This window comes from Miniopterus natalensis, chromosome 13, assembly GCF_054644295.1.
Source record: "Miniopterus natalensis isolate mMinNat1 chromosome 13, mMinNat1.hap1, whole genome shotgun sequence".
In the NCBI taxonomy this organism is placed as follows: domain Eukaryota; kingdom Metazoa; phylum Chordata; class Mammalia; order Chiroptera; family Miniopteridae; genus Miniopterus; species Miniopterus natalensis.
In genome coordinates, this window is record NC_142093.1 from 40,194,604 (window position 1) to 40,217,145 (window position 22,542).

General features: G+C 57.7%; 1 protein-coding gene and 1 long non-coding RNA gene across 2 annotated transcripts; one reads left to right on the forward strand and one right to left on the reverse strand.

The window, feature by feature from the left end:
- Positions 1-679: 679 nt before the first annotated feature.
- Positions 680-20,908, reverse strand: CYP26B1 (cytochrome P450 family 26 subfamily B member 1). Its single transcript, XM_016202593.2, has 7 exons — positions 20,808-20,908; positions 19,333-19,740; positions 15,659-15,883; positions 6,738-7,013; positions 6,336-6,491; positions 4,532-4,816; positions 680-4,131 (listed from the first exon to the last, which is right to left on the reverse strand). Exons 2-7 carry the CDS (start codon positions 19,534-19,536, stop codon positions 3,739-3,741), a joined length of 1,539 nt encoding a protein of 512 aa, XP_016058079.1. The 5' UTR covers positions 19,537-19,740; positions 20,808-20,908; the 3' UTR covers positions 680-3,738.
- LOC148091658 (uncharacterized) lies at positions 19,345-20,034 on the forward strand. Its single transcript, XR_015715535.1, has 2 exons — positions 19,345-19,482; positions 19,820-20,034. It is a non-coding gene; the product is annotated as an uncharacterized LOC148091658 (long non-coding RNA).
- Positions 20,909-22,542: the final 1,634 nt, after the last annotated feature.

Genomic DNA, 22,542 nt, shown 5'->3' on the forward strand with positions numbered 1-22,542 from the left:
TGTGCCGGTCTTGCCTTCATCCTCTGTGACAGGTTGCTGAGCTGCTTTTCACAGTTGATAATCGGCATAGAGTACACAGTTGGTCATCAAGTGGGCTTGGGGAGCCCAGCAGCCTGTGCCCACTCTGCACCTGTTGCCCTTTAGTGTGCCTACCCTCAGGTGCAAAGTGAGGGAATCTGCCTACCTGTTTAACCCCTTTCCCAAACCCATTTGACCAGGGCATCTGTTTGCTTCATGGAAGAGCCTCTGAAACGTGCCTCATGTGACATAAGGCTGGGAGTCAGGAGAACTGAATTCTGCCCCTCAATTCACTCTGTAGCTGTGGACATCAGTGTAAGCATTTTGGACTCTGAGGACAGGCCTTGAGCACTCTGGGTTGCCCAGGCCATGATGGCCACACTCGGCCGGGGGAGCTGCCTCCAGCTGTTTCATCCCCCAACAGGCCTCTGGGGCCAGTGGCTGTCCAGATACATCTTTCCTTCCCCACAGGAACCTACTTGTGGAAGGACACTGCCGAGGATTCCTCTGTGCCCTCGCACAAGGAATGGCCTCACAGGACAAATGTTTCCAGGAAGAACCTCCTGCCTAGCAGGTGGGATTGGGTGCCGCTGAAGGGAATGTGGGGAGGGGGGGCTTTCAGTGAGGCTGAAAAGGCAGAGACCAGAGAGCCAAACGAGGGTGAGTCCCCACGGTTTATTATGGAAGCCTATAAAAGAGCCACATTGAGTACTTTCAAAATCACAAAATGCACAACATTCATTTTTTTTAATATGCAACATGGAATATTATATACAGATTAAGACCACGTGACAGCAAAACACTCACACGGCACCAGTTTCATATCAAAACAAAACACACAAGTGCTTTTTCAATATTAAAACAACTGTGATAAAAACATATTAATATTTTGAACCATGTTTACAATAGAGAAAAATTCATATTTTACTAAATAACAAATATTTAACAGCAAAAACTTTATACTAAATATCTATTTTGAATTATAACAAAAATAGTACTTATAATAGTTTATAAAGACAGACACAAAATTATAACATTTATGAAAAAAAAGTCTTGTGTATAAAATAATATCATAGCGATCTGGGCAGGGTCAGGATGGTGCCCAGAACACAAACGCCAGCGCCCAACATCGAAAGTGCTTCAATCTGCAAGCCCAGGGCAGGAAAAGTTTTGTGGAGTTTTGTCTTTTTAATGTCAAGTTACAATAGTTAGGAATGGTAAGTGAGAAAACATCACCCATCTATGCTACGCCTATAAAACCTACACACAAACACACGGACACAGATGGATGCACAGAGGAGAGATGGATGAACTTCGACATTGGAACCCTTCGCTCAGCCAGTCAAGAGCTTTCTTCATTTCTCTTGTTATCTTTGAGGCCCAGCAGGGCAAATGATCCTTCTTTCCTCCCTCACAGGGATCCTCCTCAACCTTTTCTCTGCCCCTCTCAAGCTGGTCACCACAAATGGAAAGGCCACCCAGGCCTCCCAGAGCCCTCCAGCCCCCCACCCCTCCCCAGGGCCAGGCCCAGTGGACTTCCTGTCTGAAGCTGCTTGCCTAGCCACTCAGTCAAGAACGACTGGTTCAGAGCAAGCTGGCTTAGCTTGAAGGTGCAGAAACCTTCCAGACACTGGGCATTTTTGTGGGGCACCGATTCTGGTGCACCATAGCTACTTTGCAAGCTTTGATGAGTCTTAACACATTTTTGCCTGTTTTTCAGAATGTGGAGAGAGGTTTTACTATCCTTCCCCATACTCACTAGCCAAGTGGGGCGCCCCGGGGAGACAGTGACTATGCAGGAGATGATGGCAACCTCCAAATCCCCACGTTGCTGGCAGAGCGGGGAGGGAAACCGTGGGACCATTTCCCCATTTTTTTAAATGTCTATTTTTGCCAATAATGTCTGTTCCGCACTGTTTTTTAATAGCGAAAAAGCAGGAACCAAGTGAAACACTTGAAAACAGGGAGTTTTAGGACAGTCTGGGGCACAAACCCATTCCTACAGCCTACCACCAGGTGGGTACATGTCGGGCGAGAGTGGGGGTCCTGTCTGTCCACTCAACACCATCAGAGGGGGCCACTGAATGGTCACAGTGGTCACCTCTTAGACAGACAATTAAAATGATCAATGTCCTACAACTTCTGTGTGTTTCTGATTTTCTTGTAAAGAGAATTCACTGGTTTTATAACATCAAAAGCCAATAGAGAAACACAGAAAGCAAAGAAAAATCCGAAAACAGACAAAATCACTGAAGACTCATCAAAGGCTCCAAACCAGCCCTGGGAGGCATCCCAAATTGCCAACACTCAAAATGCTGGTGGCAGAAGCTACTCCTCTTTCCCCCAGTCATCCTGACGGGCCAATTTTCAAGCAAATCACTTCTGACAAATCGCACATACTCTCCTCAGCTCTCCCTGCAGCCTCCCGGCAGCTGCCTCGAGACCAGGGCAGAGGCCCGAGTCAGCTCTGTGGAAGGGCTGCCTTCTACGCTCACCTCCCCTTGCTTTCATCTCGTCCCCACACCCCTGAGCTGGGCTGAGCAGACAGTGGCATAGAGGTGGGAAGGGACTTCAAGGACACCTTTCCAAGGGCTAAGGGTGAAGGTTAAGGAAGGGACAATGGAGCCCCTCGCTCCCTGTCAGAGAAAGAACCCGTATCCTTCCCCATACTCACTAGTGGAGTGGGGGGCCCCAGGGAGACACTGGCTATGCAGGAGATGGTGGCAGCCTCCAAATCCCCATGTTGTTGACAGAAGGGGGAGGGAAGCAGTGGGCCATTACCCCACCTTCACCAGGGGACAAAGGCAGAGGTGCTGGATTTCACCCCAGGAGTGCAGTTGAGGTTGAACCCACAGAGCCTGGGGGAGCTGCTCAACCTCAGCCAGAGGGCTGGGTCACTCGCAGAAGTCAGTCCCCGGGACAGTGGGACAGAGGCTAGGGGATGGAGGAGGTACAATTCCAGACCCCAGTAACACCAAGATTCGGTTATATCCGTGAATAAATATGAGCCAAGGGCCTTGGGTGTGTGTGTAACAGAGAAGCAGGGTGGGCTGAAGGCCACCTGGCAGGAAGGTGGGGATGTCATTGCTGTGTGCATGCCCAGGGCCACCAGAGAGGATGCTGGGAGGACAGGGCCTGGAGCTCCTTTGCCCCAACATCAGAGGAAAGAAAAAGTAGCAGCAATAGGTAATTTCAAATGTCCAAACTGGCAAAGGGGTGGACTCCTCTAGAGGAACACTGGGAGAGTCACATGCCTCAGTCTGGGTAGAGGCAGGAGGGGGCGGGTGCTGAAGAGGCCAACTCTTCCTCCCCCCCCCAAGTCAACCACTTGATCTCAAACTAAAAAAGTCCAAATGAAATGGGAGGGGAGGGACCAGTTGGGAACATCACAAGCAAATGCTGCAGCGTGAGCTGACAGTTAACACTGTAATAGGCATGCGGAGCCCCTGGCCACGCCCTATCCCAGGAGCTAAGCTGGTGGGAACTGGAGAGAGACTGGGAGAAGCAGGAGCAAGGAGGAGGGCCCTGTCCCCCGAAGGAACAGGGGCCCTTTTGGCTTTGGGTAGGGTCTGCCAGGGAGGGAAAACGGGAGGGCAGGGTATGGGGGCCGCTCTCCCTTCCCCGGGTTCCAGCCCCCTCCCACACACAGGTTTTTACCCTTCCATCGCCTCCCACCCCAGGGCCTGGCTGGGCTGAGGCAGGGGTGTGGGCCAGGCCCTGTTAGACCGTGGCACTTAGCATGGCCTCCGTCTCTGGCAGGATCTTGTTCTGGTTAGAGTCCAGGCCAAAGAACTTGACACTGAGGCCGTCCACGGGGTGCAGGACAGGGACCAAGGTGATGCGGGGGAAGGTCCGGGTAGCCAGCTCAAAGCGGCTTGTGCTGGCCAGCTCCACCGCCAGCACCTTCAGGAACAGCTTGGCCAGGTGCTTGCCCAGGCAGGTCCGGACGCCGCCGCCGAAAGGGAGGTAATGGAAGCGGCCGTCCTTGTCTTCACTCCGAGCCTGACCGAAGCGGTCGGGGTCAAATACGTTCACATCTTTGAACACAGGCGCTGTGTCATGCGTATCCCGAATGCTGTACATGACACTCCATCCTTTGGGGATCTGGAAACCCTGGAGGCAAGATGGGAGGAGGGTGTGGTGGTGAGGGCCAGAGGGGACCTGAGAGGGCCCTGGACACACTGCCTGCCAACCCCCGACCCAGATGTTCCTAGAGAAACCATATTGTGATCGCCCCGCCTGGCTAGCACCCCTCAGCATGTTAGTCCAGTCTCTTATTTGTAGAATGTCCACATGCAGCTTCATATATGACACCCAGGCTGGCTTCATCTGACCCAGCATTTGGGATGAGGTCTCTCCCATCAGACCAAAAGCTCCTTGAAAACAAAGGGTATCTCCCCATCAGCCTGAGGTACTTTGAGGGGGGTCTGTTTTTTCCCATCAGTCACCCCCCCGTGCCCAAGGCAGTGTTCCCATGGGTTCCCTGAGGCCCAGCCCCAGGACGCAGGCTCACGTCAAGCTCGAAGGTCTGCAGCACGGTGCGGTAGCCGCCGGAGATGGGTGTGAAAAGACGCATGACCTCCTTGATGACGCAGTCCAGGTAGTGCAGCCCGCTGAGGGTGTCGAGCCGCAGCGTGCCCTCACAGGGGCAGCCGCCGCTGTGCAGGATGCCGTGGGCCCGCAGCTCCTCCCGAAGCTTCTCCAGCACGGCCGGGTGCTTCAGCAGCTGCATGATGAGTGACGTGCTGGCGCTCGCAGTGGTGGCATAGGCGGCAAAGATCAGCTCCAGGGTCCCATCCTGCAGCGCAGAGAGGAGAGGCACCGTTAGGGATCAGTCCCCCCTGCCCCAGGGCCATCTAGCTGGGCCCTGCCTGCTTCCTCTGAGCCTCATGTTGCTGGGGCATTTGGGCCACAATGGACACAGGTCAGAGGGTCAGTCCCCTGACTCGGCAGGACATACAACTGCTACAACCCAGGGCAGGGGCACTAGCCTGAAGTCCCTTGCAGTGGGGCCACTTGTCACTTACTGCTGGGTTCTGGGGCAGTGAGCCCCAGCAGCCTAATCAGTGAGGTGAGCTCACAGAAAAAAAGAAAACAATCCCAAGGAGCCAGGCACTATGCGGGTGAGTAGGGTGGGGGGGGATCAGGGTCGAAACCCCAACCATCCAAGCCCAAGCTCCTTCCTCCACCCCCAGGAGGACATCAAGATTTGGGAGGCAGTCTGGGGCCATACCCACCAGGACCTAGGATGGGACTGCAATGAGAAGGCTGAGGGGACTCCAGGGGACCCTGGGGAGCAAGACACATGAGTCATGGGTGCCCCATGGAAAGGCCCCAGAAGGTGGTCTCATTCCAAGCTCTGCATTTTACAAATGTGAATGCCAGCCCCACAGAGGGGAGTAAAGGGACCTGGGTCCCTTACTTGCCATGGCACCACCTATGAGTCCAAAACTTCTTGTGAAATGGTAAAGTCATTCTGCTCTTTCCGGGCTTCCCGGGAGAAAAACTGAAGTGAGAAGAGGGGGAAGCAAAGCTGGGGATCTACAGCAAGTCTTAGCTGGCAACTGCCAGCTATGTGGGTGGCGGAGTCTGCACGAGGATGAACTAAGGGATCCCTTCTCAGGTGGAACACCCACCCTAAAAAATGGCGGGCAAGAAGCCCTTCTTGGAGCCCTATGTGGACAGTCTTGGTGCCAGCAGCCCAACTGGGCTTCATCAGTGCCAAGCAGGCTGGGAGACTTTCAAATGCCACCAACTTGAAAAGGCCTGAATTAGGTCCAAATCTTCCCAGCTCTTCCCCAAGGATTGGGCTGCCCTCCAGCAAGTGGCTGCCCCTTATGAGTCTGAGTTTCCCTAGGTGACCTTCCAGGTCCACTGGGACCATTAAAATGCACTGAAATAGTGAAGATTTCGGGGCGGGGAAGAGGGGTCAACAAACACCACTGACACTGAGTCCCTTCAGAGGCTACTAAGGGTCAATTTCTCACATCTTTTCCAAAATGGTGGAAAGGACCATGGGCGGGATGGAGAGCCTGCTGCCAAGTATCATGGGTACCATTCATCACCAGGACTGGGTGCACAAGCCGTGGGTGGAGGAAGGGCAGCCTCACCCACTGTGGGTGCTCCCCGTCCTCCCACCAGACCGTGTGCACTGCTGGTTCAGCCCCCACCCAGTGCGGTGACAGCCACAGCAGCTGCTCACAAAGTCCCTGTGAAATGGGACCAGAACAGGTGGCAGGGGCCAGCACCATCCCACCCTGGGGCAGCCCCAGTGTGGAGCATGGGGCACTCGTGCGGCCCGCTGGGGAGGCCCCCACCTTCAACTCCTGCATGGTCATCTCCTTGCCGTGCTCCTTGCTGCTCTCAATGAGGATGTCCAGTGCATCCGAGTAGTCCTTGCCCTGCGTGCACTGCAGCTTCTCCCGGATTGCCTTTTCCAGGCCCTTCTGTAGGGTCTGTCGTGCCTGAATACCCTGGGGAAGAAGAGAACCATCCTGTCACCCAAGGGGAAGGGCAGGGCCACCAAGGGCCTCCTCCCAAGGTGGGGTAGGTAGGGGATTCCTACGAGAACGTCCCCTCTCAGACTCAAAGACCAGGGTTGAAGACTCCACTCTGCCCGCCCTCTGTGTGACTGGTGACTGTCTTAGCAGTCAGCCACCCCCTCCCAGGGTGGGTTCATGAATGCCCATCTCCTCTCCTCCCAGGCCCTGGGTTCTCACCCGCCGGTAGCCACTGAAGGGCAAGTCGACAGGCAGGGAGAAGACATTCTCCACAAACTGCTGGTAGACCTCAAAGAGGTGCCCAAGGTCCTCTTCTGGGATGCTGAAGCCCAGGAGTACACGGATGGCCATGCGGAAGGTGAGCTTCTGTGCCTCCTGGTACACATTGATGGCCTCAGGATGGCTGCTCCAGGCGCGCAGCGTATCCTGAATCACCAACTGGATCTTGGGCAGGTAGCTTTCCAGAGCCTCATGGCTGAAGATCTTGGAGAACACCTGGAGGGCAGAGAGGTGGGCAAGCTGGTCAGATGGGCTCAGGCTGCCTGTGAGGCTTCGGGGGGCCTGGCTGAAGCACAGGTCCCATGACTGACTGGGGAAAACTCCAGGTCCTCACCCTCACCAAGCTCCCCCTCCATCTCCGAGACACAGTCCCCTCTCTGGCTCCCCTATTCGAAACCCTCCTACTGCCTATGCCTTGGTGAAGGGTGGCAGGGGAAGGACAGCATTAAAACATAGTTCTTAAGTATTTTTATTCGAAGTCGAGACCTTCCACATCGCTCACATGGTGACCTGACGTCTCACCTTCTGTCCTGACCTCCAGAAAAGCATGTGCTCCAAACAATGGCAAAGCCTTGGGACTGGGCATTCTAGCTGCCAACAGGTCTGTGGCTGATGTGGCCATACCAGCCATGGGGCAGCACAGAGAGGGCTAAGCAAGGCTAGAGGTGAGGCAGTGGCCCACTCCCAAATTCCCAGGCCACAGGGCAGAAGTGCCCAGGAGGAGCAGAACAAAGGTGAGCAGGCTGGACAAGGAAGAGGTGGAAAACAGTAGGTGGCTCTTCTACTCCACCGATGGGAGAGCAAGAGAGCCTGAGGCTAGACTGCAAGTAGGACTTCCTGAGACCCAAATTTGCTCGGTTCCTGGAAATCGCCTACTAGGTGGAGATCCTAGGGAGTTTGTTAACAGCTTTGCCACCAAAATGTCTTCAGTGTGGCCAGATCTGGAGGCAGAGGATGGGGGCAAGGTTTTTCTACCCCCAAAGATCACAAAGGCAGACAGAAGCCCCTTTTCATTCCTTGCATCTTCCTGGTCCGCTTTAAGTAGCCAATGAGACCCTGTTGCCACCTCCCCTGCCTTTAGCCCTCCTGATTCCTGGCAATCCCTCCTGCCCCTCCTCACCGAGATGCCCCTGCAGAGGGGAGGATGTTAGTTTATTTACTGATGGCCTGTGGGTCTCACTTGTAACCGACACCCTCCATTTCCCCCACCCCAGAGTCTGGAGCAGAATGGGGGGTGCTTTCCCACCAGCACCAAGGGGAAGGTCATGGGTAAGGGAGGGGGAGGGGCAGTGCAGGGGAAGGAGACAAATATTCCTCCAGCCCCCCCACCCTGCTCCATGCAAACCACACACACGCGCCGCCCTCCCCTCCTGCCCCCCAAACACAACCACCACACAAACTGTAAATGTGAGAATTTCCCCTGCAGTCAGCTCGAGGAGGAAAAGGTAACATTTTCCTGGCCTGGGCCCTGCATGGCTAATGGGAGGGCTGGTTTGCAGAAATAACAGTGCTGGCCCTTCAGTGGCCCAGCCAGGCGTTCACAATAGCACTTTCATTCCGAAATTCCCGGTGGGCAAAGGGAGGGAGGAGGGAAGGAGGCCGCCAGCGAGGGGCAGAGAAGCCGCACTGTTTGGGGCTGCTCCTGCTACTAAGGGACAGCTGAAAGGGAGAAGGACTGTGAGAGGTGGCCCAGGGCAACCCAGGCCTGGACGGGTCACTCATACTTTGCTCAGTTCGGTGTCCTGGGAATTTGGGGGCGGGGGGTGCTTCAGAGAATTTCTATGGTTATGCATAAAGCCAGAGCTCTCTGCCTCAGCCCTCCACCCTGGTGTCCTTAGGATTCCAGGTTCAGCTCTTGGTCAAAAAAAATCTTATGGGGCAGCAATGGGGGCCCTGTCTCCAGACCCCAATGCTGGCCAACTAAGGGGACTTACAGAACAGCAAGGAGCCCACAGGGTGAGTAGGAAGTGGACGTGGGGGCCAAGCAGGCTTACTGGGGAACCAGAAAGATAACTGTGGCTACCAGGCCTCAGGTAGAAGGCTGGACGTGAGGACAAGCAAGGACAGGGAGGCCACACTGGCCCAGATCAGCCAGCCCAGGTCAGACTGAGGGGTACTGTCATGGAAGGGATGGGGGCAGGGGCTGGCCAGGGCCCCCAGAGCAAGGGAGACCTGGGCCCAAAGGTGGGCATGTAGAGGGGGCAATAGGGCAGAGGCCACACTGACCGGAACCAGCCAAAGTCAAAGTGAGCTGGGCTCTAAGATGCAGTGGGGTGGTGGGAAAAGGCAGGCTGGGTGCCCAGAGATCTGATTTTAACCCCAAATCATCCACCAACTTACTGTGCGATCATGGCTAAGTCATGCCCCAGCCTCAGTGTTCTGATCTAAAAAATGGTGAGATTGAGCTAGATGACCTCTTTTTCCTTTCAATGTACACAGCACATAAACACCAGTATCTGTATGTCCCTAAATAGATGCTACCCCCTCAAAGAAGCCCAGAATCTGGCACTGTACGAGTCACTGGTAAGTGCCTGCCAGGCCCCCACTCACACACCCTACAAGGGCTACAGTGGTCTAGGAGGGGCCATCTCAGTGTTACCAAAGGAGGAGCTCTCAGGGCTCCCAGTGCAATCCCAGGAGTGGCCATACCGGACCCACTGACAAGCCCTGCCCTGCCCTCCCCTAAAGGTTACATTCCCTGCGCCCTCTAGTGATAGCTGCCTGAATAGCTCCTTCTCAAGCCTCCGGGCCAAGGAGGGCAGGGATGATTCAAGGAGACCTGGGACTGAGCAGAGGGACTCCAAGGTCAGGTGGTCCACATCTCACCTCTAGGTGGGAAGGGGTCCTGAGCAAGGTCAAGAGCTGGAATGACCCCAGGAAGCCCACAAACACCTGGTACCTGCAGGCCCCCCAAGGCTGGGGTTTCTGAAAAGAGAACTGCAGGCAGGAGCAAAGCTCTTATCTTGACCCATCAAGAAGTCTAACTGGATGTTCTGGAGTCCCTTTTTACCTAGATGTCCCAGGATTCTCCCCAGAGCCCCGTGAGGTGGAAAAACTACCCAAATGAGAAGCCAAGCAAAGGGAGATTTCAGGCACTCCAGGACCAAGGGGCTTTGCTCGAGAGTCACCAGGTCCATGCTTCTGCCTCTGGCCCAGCTGTTCCGTAGGCACTGGGCCTCCTAGGCCCCAGGAAAACTCCAGGGCCTCATCCCTGGGTCTGTGCCCAGGGTTAACAATGGGGCACTTCCCGAAGTAGGGGCGGCCCCCACCACACAGGCCAAGAGGAGGCGGAGGTGCTGGCCAGGGCAGAGGGAGGCTGCAGCGGGGCGGGCGGGGTCAGGACTCGGGCACGTGGGAAGGTGCCCAGTGGAGCCACTCAGTGTGAAGAGAGGAAGAGTTCCCGGCTCCCAGAGCCGCCTTCCCTGACCACACAGTTAACAGGAACCAGGGTGGCTTTGTCAGGGTGGCTTTGTGCCCCTCGGGGGCTTCCCTTGGAATTCCCAAAAGTGTGCCAAGAATGCTGAACAAAGGTCATCGGAACCAGCCCTGGCCCAGGCAAAGCCCTGCAGAGGCAGCAGCAGGTATGGACTTTCCACCAGGGTTAACGCCGGGGAGAGCAGGGCAGAGGATCAGGGAACCCTGGGAACCCCCGGGCACAGGCTGGGGCAGGATGGGCTCCTGCCTTTAGCATGTGCTTGGAAAGCCTCCCCCGTCCATGTTGGTTTCACCAACAACACTTCTGGCTCAAGAGCCCACGTTCCCCGGTTCTCCTCCTCCCCTGAATGGGAGGTGATGCCACAGTGAAGTGGGAGGGGGAGGAAGGGGGGATTACCAAGGGGCTTGTCAAGACGCAGATCCCCCATAATTGTTTTTACAAATCCTTCCTCCTCCCCCCTCCTGCCCCTCACCCAGTGCCCCTGGAAGGGGAGTCACTCGATGAACCCCCACGGCCCTGCATGCTGATCCCCCCAGACAGATAACCTCTTGTTCTCTGCTGGCCACTACAGATGGACAGATGAGATGGACAGGCAGCCTCAGGAGCTGGAAGAGCCAGAGAGGGAACCCACTCCCTGGGCCAGTGACTCAGACTGGGAGGAATGGAAGTGGCTGCCCGGGAGGGTGGGGGCCTGGGCAGGCCACCCCGGCAAGCCACTGGAGCCGTGGCCTTCAGAGTGGAAAGAATAACAGAGGGCAGGCAGCCACCGGGGCAGCTGTCCGCACAGCACAGGGGTGACGCCAAGGTGTGTATTTTATACTCAAGTAAGAGGAAGGACAAGAGAGGACGTCATCCTCCCAGCTGCCTGGCATTTCCATTGGGCCTGGACTTCACCCTGGCTGCCTCCTGAGCCAGTCCCTACTCAGCCCCTCTGGTTGGGAGGGGCTAGCCCAGACCTCCCAGCCTGTGCGTGCCCCTCTGGGTTCGCAGCATCTGTAGAAACAGAGTACCTGTCTCCCACTTGCCTCCAGCTCTAATCATTTCCCCTAACTCTTCCACACACAACAAAAGCACCCAGTGGGAGAGAGGAAGGCACTTGGCAGAGCCACAGAAACTAAAAAGGTTTGCTCACTCATTCCTCTTTCAGCTATAGTAAAAAACCCCTCAGAAAGCTGAGGCCCAAAGGGAAAGGGCCTCCCAAGGTCACAGTCCAGGGTATGACTGGCCACATGCACCAGGGTCCCTAAACCCCCCTGCCTCCCGCCACTCTTAGCCCCATCAAGTGGCCCTGTACTCAGCCTGAGCTCTCTGACAGAGCCCTGAGGTGGACCTTCCTTTCTGGCCCAAGCTTATTCTAAGAGCAAGGCCAGCTGTTCTGGCTACTCTGTTTTGCTCTCAGCATTTCTCAGTCCCTGGAGATATGCCCCCAACCCCTGCCTTTCTGCCTGGGAACCTGGAATGGATACATAAATGGCAAAAGGGGCTCAGGGGCCAGAGCAGACCCCAGTCAAGCTACCCCACTCCCACCAAGGTCACAACTGTCTCCCAAGGCTGAAAGAGTGAACAAACACATCAGCATCACAGGCTCAGACCCCTCCCCACCCTGGGAAAAGGACACAGAAAGGAGGGAAAAGGGAGGGGGTAGCCCCCACTCCCAGCCAATCCACCCTCCCACTGTTTGGCACAAGGGCATGCAGAGGGAGGCACCCGCTCCCAGGCGCCCTGGTGGCTGGCTGTGGGCTCCCTCCCCCACTGACCTTCAGAGACATCCGCTCCTGCCACCCGCCCCCTGAATGGCCCCTGTGCCCACTGGCTGGTGCTACAGTAACTTTTGGGTGAAGGACTTCAGCTGGTGGAACAAAGATCTATGCCAGGAGGCCCTCCCAGTAACAGGGCTGCCTGGCCATGCATGCCACCCACCTTCCCATTCAAAGTAGGTGGGAACTTCTGCCCTGAACTGAGCCTGGTGGACATGACTTTGAAGTCAGAGGCTATGCACCAGTCCAAAGGCCACCTAGAGATAGTCCTGGTTGGCCTCCCCCAGCACCCTGTAACCATGAGCCCTCCTGGCTTTGCCTGCCTGCTGAAGGACCTCCTGGCCTCTCCAATCCCAACATAAATGCATGGGGTTTCTTGAAGGAGTGCAACGATCCAGAGCCTAAGCTCCACCCCCACCCAGGATGGGGCACAAAGGCTGGGAACCATTTGTGGGTCTCTTAATCCCTGCCTCTAAAGCCCAGGGAGCTCTTCCCCAGCTTAGCCTCTGGCACAGAAGTCCTTATAGCCATGGTAGGAGGGCCAAGAAGATTACCCCTGGGTCTCCCCAGTCCAGGGATCCCAGGCCAAGTGCATCCCCTGGGATGCTCTCTAAGTTCTGGGAAGGCCACTGCCTGAGGTGTCCTGAAGCTTCTGGCTCCTTGGTGCAAAGAGGCCCAGCCCTATCTCTGAAGGAAAAGAGGAAATGCCTGATCCTGATATGTGGGGCTTGGCACTGGAGGCTTTAAGGACCAGCCCCGACTCCTTCTCCGTGTGTCCAACAGTCCTTCCCCCAATCATTCCTACCAGAGTCTATCCACCTTTCCAGGACAATACCCCAGCCTCTCTGCACACAGAAAGAAAAGGGTTGGGGGTCCTCCATCTATCAGAGTCACTCCAGGTGGGAGAGGTGTAACAAAGGAGGAGGGACAGAGTTTGGTGGTGGCTATAGGGACACAGGCCTGGCTTCTGGAGAAGACTTTTAGACTGGGCAAGACTTTTTGAAGTTTCTCCCTGGCAACCCCTCCTCTCTTGGCCCTAGACAACCAGGACAGCCAGTGATGGCCGTGAGGAGCCCCTTCCCAGAACATCTGGTCAAGCCTGACCAGCCCCAGTGGAAACAGTGATACTCCTAGTTACCCCGACAGCTGGGCCTCAGCACACCTGGGCCTTACTTCCTGCAAATGCAACCTAACCAAGCCCTGGCCTGGCCCAGGAGCCCACTCTCCAGGCATACCCCTGACTGTAGCATGGGCTGGACACGGCAATGAGTGGCACCTGGCAGCCCCCACCCTGGCTGCATTGGGTCCACTGGGCATTAGGTTCAGCAGATTGGCCATTCTCTCCAGGACTAACATGTGCCCCTGAGTAGTCACCCCTCATCCCTCTGGCTAGACTCCACTTCTTGAGAGCAAGGACCAAGTTTCCTGCTTTTTGTTTGTACCTAACCCAAAGCTTTCTATTTAGTTCAGTAAGCTTAAGTTCATGGAACACCAATTAAAGAGATTTGAGGGAAGGACCCTTTTATCCATGCACTTACTATAGGACCATGTGTACACATGTCACATAGCAAGCACACAATTAGTGTGGGAACCAATGCAGGGTTCCCAAACCTGTGTCAGGATGAACTTTGTTCTGGCTGCTCTCATGCCCAGGAGGTAGAGGGCAAGACAAGAGTGCCCCATGTATGCCTCGTAGGGGTCCTCAGTCTCTGCCTTCACCCCGTCCCCCCAGCCATCCCTCCCCCTTCCCTGTGTATTCCTCTGACTGGTCATCTATGCCATCTCCTTCCTCCTCCATGCCTCCCAAATGAACCATGTAAGCCAAAACCTTGGGGCTTTCCAAGCAGGCCCTTCCCACCTGGAGGTCCAAGGCCAAGTCAGCCAGAGAGTGGGTGGAACCACAAGACAACAGCCTCACCCAGAAGCTCTCTGTATCCCCAGAGAATCAAGATCAGGTCTTGATCAAGCCTTCTCCCTCCCAGGATCCCCTCCCACCCCTGCCCCCCAGCTTCCCGCAGTCCCAGGTGGGCAGGACTGAGCAGTGCTCTGTTAGGTGACCCAGGACACCTCTTCCCATGGAGGAGTGTTGGAGGCTCCACCTGCCTTTGCTTTGTCTCCTAAACTCTGTGAGTCTCAGTGTTCTCTTTTGTGAAGGGGAAAAGCCTCTATAAAGATAAAATGAGAAGCAATCACATCCTTTGGAGCTGGGTTTCTGAGCCTCAGGCTCCCGCCACATTCTTTGGGATGAGCTTTTGGTGGAGTCACAAAGACTAAGAAAAAAAGTGCCCAAGAAATCTGAAAAGCCCCCATTCCTAAGCCTACAGCCCCCTCCCAGCCACTCCCCAGAATACACACACTCCAACCTGACTCAGGCCCTGTCAGCTGCGTCCTGCTCTAGTGAGGCAAATAAGAGAGAAGATTTGAGGAGAGAAGATTTCAGTCCCTGAAATATATATTTTATGGGAGGAGGGGCGTTGGGGGTACTCGCAGACCAGTCCACTCCATGCGGTTTTAACTCCTTTTGTCTGCGACGGAGAACTACTCTTCCCAGGCCTTTCAGAAGACATGAAATACTATAAGATGAATTCCTCCGTTCCCCGAGACCACCTCGCACGCAGACTTCCGGCAGAGGGGGCTGCCGACAGTTGCTCCCTCCCCTCCCCTGGGCTCTGCCACTCTTCCCAGACAGAGATCAGAGGCTGCTTCTCGGTTTCCTTCAGGTTTCCAACCTGGGTGAGTACTCTGACCCAATGCAAAAAAAAATGGAAGGAGGAGAGGTCGTGCAGTCTCCCCCACCCCCTTCTGGACACTTTAAGCCTGCAGGCCCGCTCCCGCCCGCCGGCGGCTCAGCTTTCGGGTTACTGCAGTTCAAACAGCACGTGCCGCCCGCGCTCCGAGCCGCTGCGGCTGCTGTGGCGGCAGCTCAGCCCCGGGAGGGGGCGGGGAGGCTCGCTCTGTGCGCGCTGGCTCGCCTCCTTCGCGCCTCTACCAGGCGCTCGGGAAATCCACAGGATAAACACCCACTTTCTCTTCCTCTTTATGGGAGGGGGTAGGTGCGCTTTGATCCCCAGCCGCGCCTCAGCTGCTCCTCCACCCCCTCGCCCTTCCCCCACCGTCCAAACGGGTGAGCGTAGAGGCCCAAATTTCACCTCGCTCCTCCCAGACAGGGCCCTGCAACCGCTGCGCACAAGGTGCCCCCAGCCCCCGCGCCTGCTGGCGTCGCTATTAAAGCAATCTGTGGCAGGCATGCCAGGTTTGATTTTAGATTGATCCGTCGGAATTCCGGGGGGAGGGGGTACATGGCAAGAAGGGGAGACCCAGCCATCGTCCACCCTCTTCTTTTTCCAGTTTTGGGGAGCACCTTGAGGACAGGCATTAGAGGCCTCAATCTCCTTATGTTCAAGCTCTGACCAAACCACCCCTCCATCAGCCACCTGTTGGACCAGCAGTGGGCCAGCAAGAGGGCCGACCCGGAGGAGGCCTGTGCAGGCCCTAGATCCGGTATCGCAGCCGTCTAGGCAGGGAACCTACTGGATGGCGTGCAAGCAGGGGCACGGATTCGGCTGGAGACGTCCCCAGGGCTAGAAGAACTCCTTACCCCAAGGGGGGGGGGCACAGAAGGAGAGAGTCAGAGCAGGGTTGCAGGGCTCTTGGTCCTGAGTTCTTACCTTGCGCTTGTTGCGGTGGATGTCACCAATGGAGTTGGCCACCGTGTTCGGGCCCAGCAGCATGCGTGTGCTGCGCGGCCACTCGGTGCTCACCAGGTGGTGCTCACCCATGAGGATCTTGCGCACGTTCTCTGCGCCAGTCACGCGGATCAGCGGCCGCCCCAGCAAGTGCGTCTTGAACACATTGCCGTACTTCTCCCTCCGCGACGACTGGAAGCCAGAACCCTGCGGGAGCCACATGGGAGACCTCTCTAAGGACCCTCGTCTCCGAATGAGACTTACCAGGGGCCCAGCCTCGAGGGCCCGTGGGACAGGGGCGGAGGACACTTCTCGGGGCACCAGTTCCCTGATCGCCCCCCCCACACACACACACACAAACACGCGCGTAGGTTTTATTTTTCATAGCATGCACAAGAACTGGGAAGTAGGGCCCAGAGGATAATAAATAACGTAAGGAGGCGGGAGGCTCAGGGGCACCCCGCGAAAGCTGTTTTTTAGTAACGACTGTCGGGAGGAAAGAGGTATCCCGGTCGGCCGGACCCGAAGCTAGAGCCGCCGCCACCCTCCCTACCACCCCCAACTCCTCCGCCTAGAGCTCCGGAGCCTCTTGGAATAAATATTTCCAGGCTCCGGGCCACGGGCTGGCGAGACCCCGCGGGGTGGCCGTAGGCCAAAGATTATTTATAGCGGTGAGCGGTCGGTGCCCGGAGGCAGTCTCTACAGATGGGGGCGGGGGTTTCCTCGGTTCTTGGGTGTGGACCGCCAAGGGCCCCGGTGGTCTTCTGCGGGCTCTCAGGTCTGGTCACGATCTGAGAGCCGAGGTTTTCCTAATGCAATATGCCCTGGAAATAACAGAAGGACTTTCGTCGCCGCCCTGTAGTTTGGAACGGGAGCGCGGAGGAAGGCGAGTCCCGCGAGGCGGGGCGGGGCGGGGCGGGGCCGGGCTGGGCGGCCGTCGCAGGTAATTGGATCCCCGGCAGCGGCAACGGCAGAGAGAGCGGAGGAGAGCTAGGCCCCGGCCGCGGTCCGGCGCTCCCGGGAGCTGGCTGGGGCAGCCCCTTGAGGGTACCGGAAACCGAGGGGACCTCCGAGCGGCGAGGGCGGGGGCGTCCCGCTCACCTTTGACGTAGGCGCTTGCTACCCCACCCCATATTAACCCTTCTCCTGCCAAGGCAGCACCGGGTGACAAGCGGAGGGGCGCCACCTGTCCGGCCTTCCCTCCAACAATAGTGCGAATGCGGGCTCCAGACCCTCGGGGTCAGGCACGCCCGAAGGGACAACTTGGCTTTCCCTGGTCCCGGTTGGACCCCTCCTCATTTTCCTTTCTTCCACGGAAAAGTGTTCTCCGGCTAGATGTGTACACACTCCAGCACTGCCGAAAAGTGACTCTGCAGAACCCAGAGTACTAATCACTTTTCCACATGCGCCTCCGCCCTGGCCCGCGACTGGGAGCGAGCCTGGAGCGCCCGCGCCTCCAAGAGGGGGGCTGGGCCGCGGGGACGCCGCCCCACTCACAGGTTGGCGGGTCCGGGAGAACAACCCCCACCCTGACGCCGATCTAGACGGCGTCTACCCCTTTAAGAGAAATCTAGGAGAGGGTGGAGGTGCGACAAAGGGGGGGTGAGGAGCGGAGTTCCCTCCCTCCGTCTGCTATACCCGTCTCGCTCGCTCAGTCTGCCTCTCCGTCTCTCCTCTCCTGCTTTTCCTCTGTTTTTCTTTTCTTTCGACACAAAAGTTGGGCTGTGAATTTTCCGAGGTCGCCGCCGCCTCTCTCCCGCCGCCACCCCCCTCCCCCCAGCCTCTGATCTGCCTAACTATAATTAAAGTGCGTTTTTTGTGGCATTAATAAAGAGTTATTTGTCCGCCGTTTCCACGGTCTTCACAAAGAGGACTTTCATAGGGGCGGCCGCTCGGGCCGCGAGTCCAATTTATACAAAAATGTTGTATTTTTAGCCCTGGGCTCTGTTTAGATGGCGCACGGTGGAAACGGAGAGCCCTTGGAGGTCCCCCCGTAAAATCTGATAAATGACTCCGAAAAAATAAAGCTGGGATTCAGAAGGCTCCCATTAACCCCTTCAGCACCCCTCTGCACGCACCCCCCCCCCCCGGTTCCCTCCCACCTCGGAGTTTAGGGCCCCAAGGGCAAATGGATGGAGAGGCGTAGGCCTGCTTCCTCCTCCCCATTTTCTTCGCTGGTTGGACGCTGAACCCCAAGGGCCTTTGTGGGATTCAGAGAAAAGGTCAGGGGGACTTTGGGGGGCAGAGAGAGGTCAGGAAACGGGTGGGGGGCGGTGACAGACCGCGGATTCCGCAGATTGACTCTAACGAGGCAGGAACCGATGCCCATGTGAGTTATTTTATTTCCTAAATTCTCGGCCAAAAGCCTAGACCACCGCTGCAGTTAACCCTTTAAGCGTGGTGGCACGGGATATGCTCTGGGGATTTCTTTATGGATGGGGGGGTAGACTCATTGGTTAAAGTGAACCCCACCCCGTTGCACGAACAGCCCCCCAAAGAAATGGGATGATTCCGGGATTTTGGGGAGACCACAGCGTCCCCCTCCCCGCCCGGGATCCGCTGACACTTGGCGCCCAGCGGGGTGTAAGTGTGTGAGCGCGGATTGCACGCGTCTGTTCATTTCAAGCCAAGCTTTCTCACTTCTAAATCCACAGGTCTCGGCGCTCAGCTCGCGCCTCACCTCTCCTCGCCGGGGTTGTCCGTTTCAGGACCTTCGTGCCTCTCCTAACCCTCAGCAGAATCCGCCGGACACACACTCCTGCGTGCGCGCACACAACACGCCTCCAGTGGGAAACCCAGAAGGGTCCCCCGCCCCAAGAAAAAACCTGGTGTGGATCAAATCGCAAAAGAGATTTCTAGCACTTGACGAGTTTAATTCCAGGTTAATCTCCCCATTACCTACCTGGGTCCGGTTTCCGACGCGCCCACCCCCATTATCACCAGCAGTGCTGGGCTGTGCGGCGCGCAGCAACAAGTACACACGCACTCCATGGGTCTCTCGCACACCTCTCCCGAGTTTCTCTCCCCTGCTACGCGGTCCTCACCCAATAAGTAAACAGACCCTTTTCCCCGAAAGCAAAGAACCCTCGGGTCTCAGGCTTCTCATTTTCCTTGGGTTACCTCCTTCCTCTCCCACCACAAAACACACACTTTCTCGGACCGTCGCCCAGGGTAGTTGTACCTGGAGCAGCCGACGACGCGGCAGGAACACAGCCCGGGTCTTTAATAGGCAGCTCTGGCTGCCTCTGGCCCCCTGCTCCTCTCCCCGACTCAATTTTCGGGTCTAATGACGCCACCAAAGCCCAAGAAGCCAACGGAGACTGGGGCCTGGAGGGCAAAGGGGAGGCGAAAGCGGACGCCCCACGCACCTCTGCTGAGTAGCCTGCGACTGCAAAGAGTCTGTCTTGGGAGCCCTCTCAGGTCCGGGGACCTCTCGGATCAGCTCCCTGAACCTGCGCACCCTGCGCCAGTGGGCTCTGAACCGCGCCGCGGGCGGGCAAGGGAAGCCCTGGAGGCGCAGGGAGATAGGAGGGAAGGGGCGTGGCGGGGACCGGTGCCTTCAGGCTCCCGGCGCCCCCTGGCCGGCCCGCCGCACCGTCAGCCCCGCGCTCGCCGCTAGCGGACCCCGGAGAGCAGCGGAGCGAGTGCACCCTTACCTGGAGCAGCCAGTGGCCGGTCTCTCCGATGAGCGGGAAGCCCATGGAGCCCTTGGGGATGGGCAGCTTGCAGCTCTTGTCGCGGGTGGCAGCCCAGCGCAGCTGCCACAGCTGCTGCGACACGGCCAGCAGCAGCGTCACCGACACCAGGCACGCGGCGAGGGTGGCCAGCGCCGACACCAGCTCCAAGCCCTCAAAGAGCATGTTGGCGGCCGCTGGGGGGATTGGCTGTGCCGGCCGCGGCGGGGGAGGGGAGGGCCGGACGGCGAGGGACGCGAGCGGCGGGGGAGGGGAGACTGCGGCCGGGGGTCCTGGCACCTCCAGCCGAGACAGAGAAGGAGGAAGGGGCCGAGGAAGGGGAGAAGGGAGTGGAGGCTTCGAGGGGAGAGCGGGAGAAAAAAAAAATGCCTGGAAGAGAGAGAGAGGAGACACGAGACGACTCGGAGTGTAACTTTGTTTGTTTGTTTGTTTGTTTGTTCCCTTATAGCGGACTTAGGGGCTGCTCGAGGGGTGGTGAGATGAAGCCGTGAATCAAGCTGGTGGATTAGCTCTCCCCGCAACCATCACACTCGGAAAACTTTGGAAAACTTTGTCCAGCGGGAGCCTCTCTTGTAAGCCCCTTCCCCTGCTCAGGAAAAAAAAAGGGGGGGGGGGAGAAAGATAGCAGAAAGAAAGTGCGATCGATTGGTCAAAAGTTTTCCCCTCAAATTCCTAGGTTAAAAAAAAAAAAAAAAAAAAAAGGAAAAAAATCCTGAATCCAAAAATTCCAACGAACCCAGAAACTTTGGGGGCGAGGGGGAAGGCTCCCCGGCCGAGGCGAGTGGAGAGGCCCGAGCGCAGCGTCCCTGGGCTGCCCCGGGCGGCGCGCCCTGGCCGCAGAGCCTCTGCTGCACCCCCGAAGCGGGCACGGCTGGCGAGGAGGCGCGGCGGCCGGAGCGCGGGTGCGGAGCCGGCGGACCGCGGCCGGGATGGGACCCAGCCGGCGACAGAGCCCCGGGCGAGCGCTGGGGCGGCGGCGGCGGCGGCGGCGGGCGGGAGGGGTGAGGCGGGGTGGGGTTGGGGGAGGAGGTGAAAACCCGAGCTGGGCTATTGTATCAATTAGGAAAAGGCAGTCCGTCCCGGGACGCAGGCTCTCGGCTCTGGAGTTGCTGCTGGGGGAAGAAAGGGGGGAAAAAAAGCAAAGGAAGGCAAAAGGAATGAAAGAGGGGGGAAAGCAGGAGGCAGGATTTCAGGGCTGGTGGTTTTAAAAGCTTCTCTCAATGTGAATTTGAGTCCAAAGCCAGGCGATGCGTGTGTTTATATAGAGGCGGGAGGCTGCGCCGTGGGCTCTCCGCCAGCCCCCCTCCCCGGCGCGCTCACAAAGCCGGAGGCGTGGTGAGAGGCCGGCGGACGGAGCGTGTGAGCGCCCGCCGCCGCCCGCCCCGCCCCGGCCGCCCGCCGCCCGCGCCCGCGCCCGCCGCCCGCCCGGGACCCACTTGTAGCCGCCGCAGGATCAAACTCAGTTCACCTCTCGCCTCGTCTTCCTTCTCGCCGGCGTCTCGCTGATCGCAGCACCTACAGACGGACGAGATGAGACACACACACACACACACGCACGCACACACACGGTGCGCACTCGCACGGTGCCCGCTTGGCTGCTAGGCTACTTCCCTCCCTCTTTTCCTCCCTCCCGGGTCCCTGGCCCCCTCCTCCCGCCCCAGGCGGTCCCGCGTGGGCCGTCGCCCCAGCAGCTGAGGGCTCGGCCGGACCGCCCCTCGACTGAGAGGCGCCAGAAACCCCTGAACCTGCGCTCAGGGTCCCGAGCTCCTATCCCGCGGAACCCCGCCGGCTCCTATCTCCAGGGACTCCTTCGTACTCCCATTTGTCACTCCCAGACCCTCCATACCACGTCTGCAGACCCCCCAAACCTCCGATGACAAGGTCTTCCCCCACCCCCAAACGCCTTACCCTACAAGACCCCGACGTTCCCCTCTACCCGTCCGCGTCCGGGCAGCCGACACCGCCGCCCCTCCTCTCGGACACCTAGAGACCCTCTAACTTTGAAGTCCCCTCCGCCCCCCGCAGCGTCGGAGGAATTCCGTCGCTGGTCCCGGTGAGTGTCCCGCGCGAGGGACAAATGCGGTGGCCCCGGCCTCCGGAGGCGGGAGGAGTCGGATACAAACGTTCATTGATACAAATGGGTAAATAAACACGCCGGGGGAGCGCAGCCACCTTCTCCTAGTCGGCCTCAGAGGGCCCAGCGCGCGTGCCTGTAGGAGGTGTGCATGTGGCCCCGGGACGCACCTGTGTGCGCGCGCGTGTGTGTCCTTGAGTCGGACCGACGTCTGGGGAGCTGTGTCGTGTGCCTGAGGGTTTGTGTGCTCTCTGTTGTGTGTGTGTCTGTGTATCCTTGCATCAGTCTGTCATTTGGCCTCTCCTCCGGCGTGTCTATGACACATGGAGCTGTCCGTGCCAACCCCGCCATCGTCTAGCTAGTGCCTGGCTCACCCTCTCCCGTGCGTCCTGTTTCCCTAGCCCCTTGTCTCTGTCTGTCACTTTCGCACTCCCAGAGCGGACGACTTGCTATCCCACCTTCAGTTTAGGATGGTGTGTGTGTAAACGAAACTAGACTCCCTTTTGAAAACCTCACATGCCCCCAATACGAGTTCTATTTTAGAGTTCACTGGAAGAGAACGTGTGTGAGCATCTAAGTTGCGAGCATATGTGCTGTCCCTCCCCGAGTGAGCGCTTCCGAGGCTGATGTGGCTGGGCGCAGATTTTAAAGCTGGTCTCTGGCTTCCAGCGCTGGGTCATCTCGATTCTCACTCTCTGCCCTGGAACCCCACCTGGTGGACAGTTATAGTACTACAGGTTCCGAGGGACGCAATTCCGGCTCCCCCTTCCCTCAACCCCCTTTCATAGTGGGAGATTGCCCCTAGAGGGCCTGCTTGTAGACTCCCAGAGGACTCAGACTTCCACCCCAGGCAGCTTGGGCTCAGCACTCGCAAAGTCCCTGTCAGGACCACTGTGGACCCAGAAATAGAGAGCTGGACACACTCTCACAGCAGGAACGTTTCACTGGACGGTCATCTCTGGACTGGGCACCCAGGAGAGGCAAGGCCAGGCCACCCATCCTCAATCTAGAGGTGAAGCTCACTGAGAATGGGGCTGGGAGAGATTGGTGAGGCCCTGTTGTTTTGAAGAGCCCTAAGACTCCAGCCTGACCGCCAC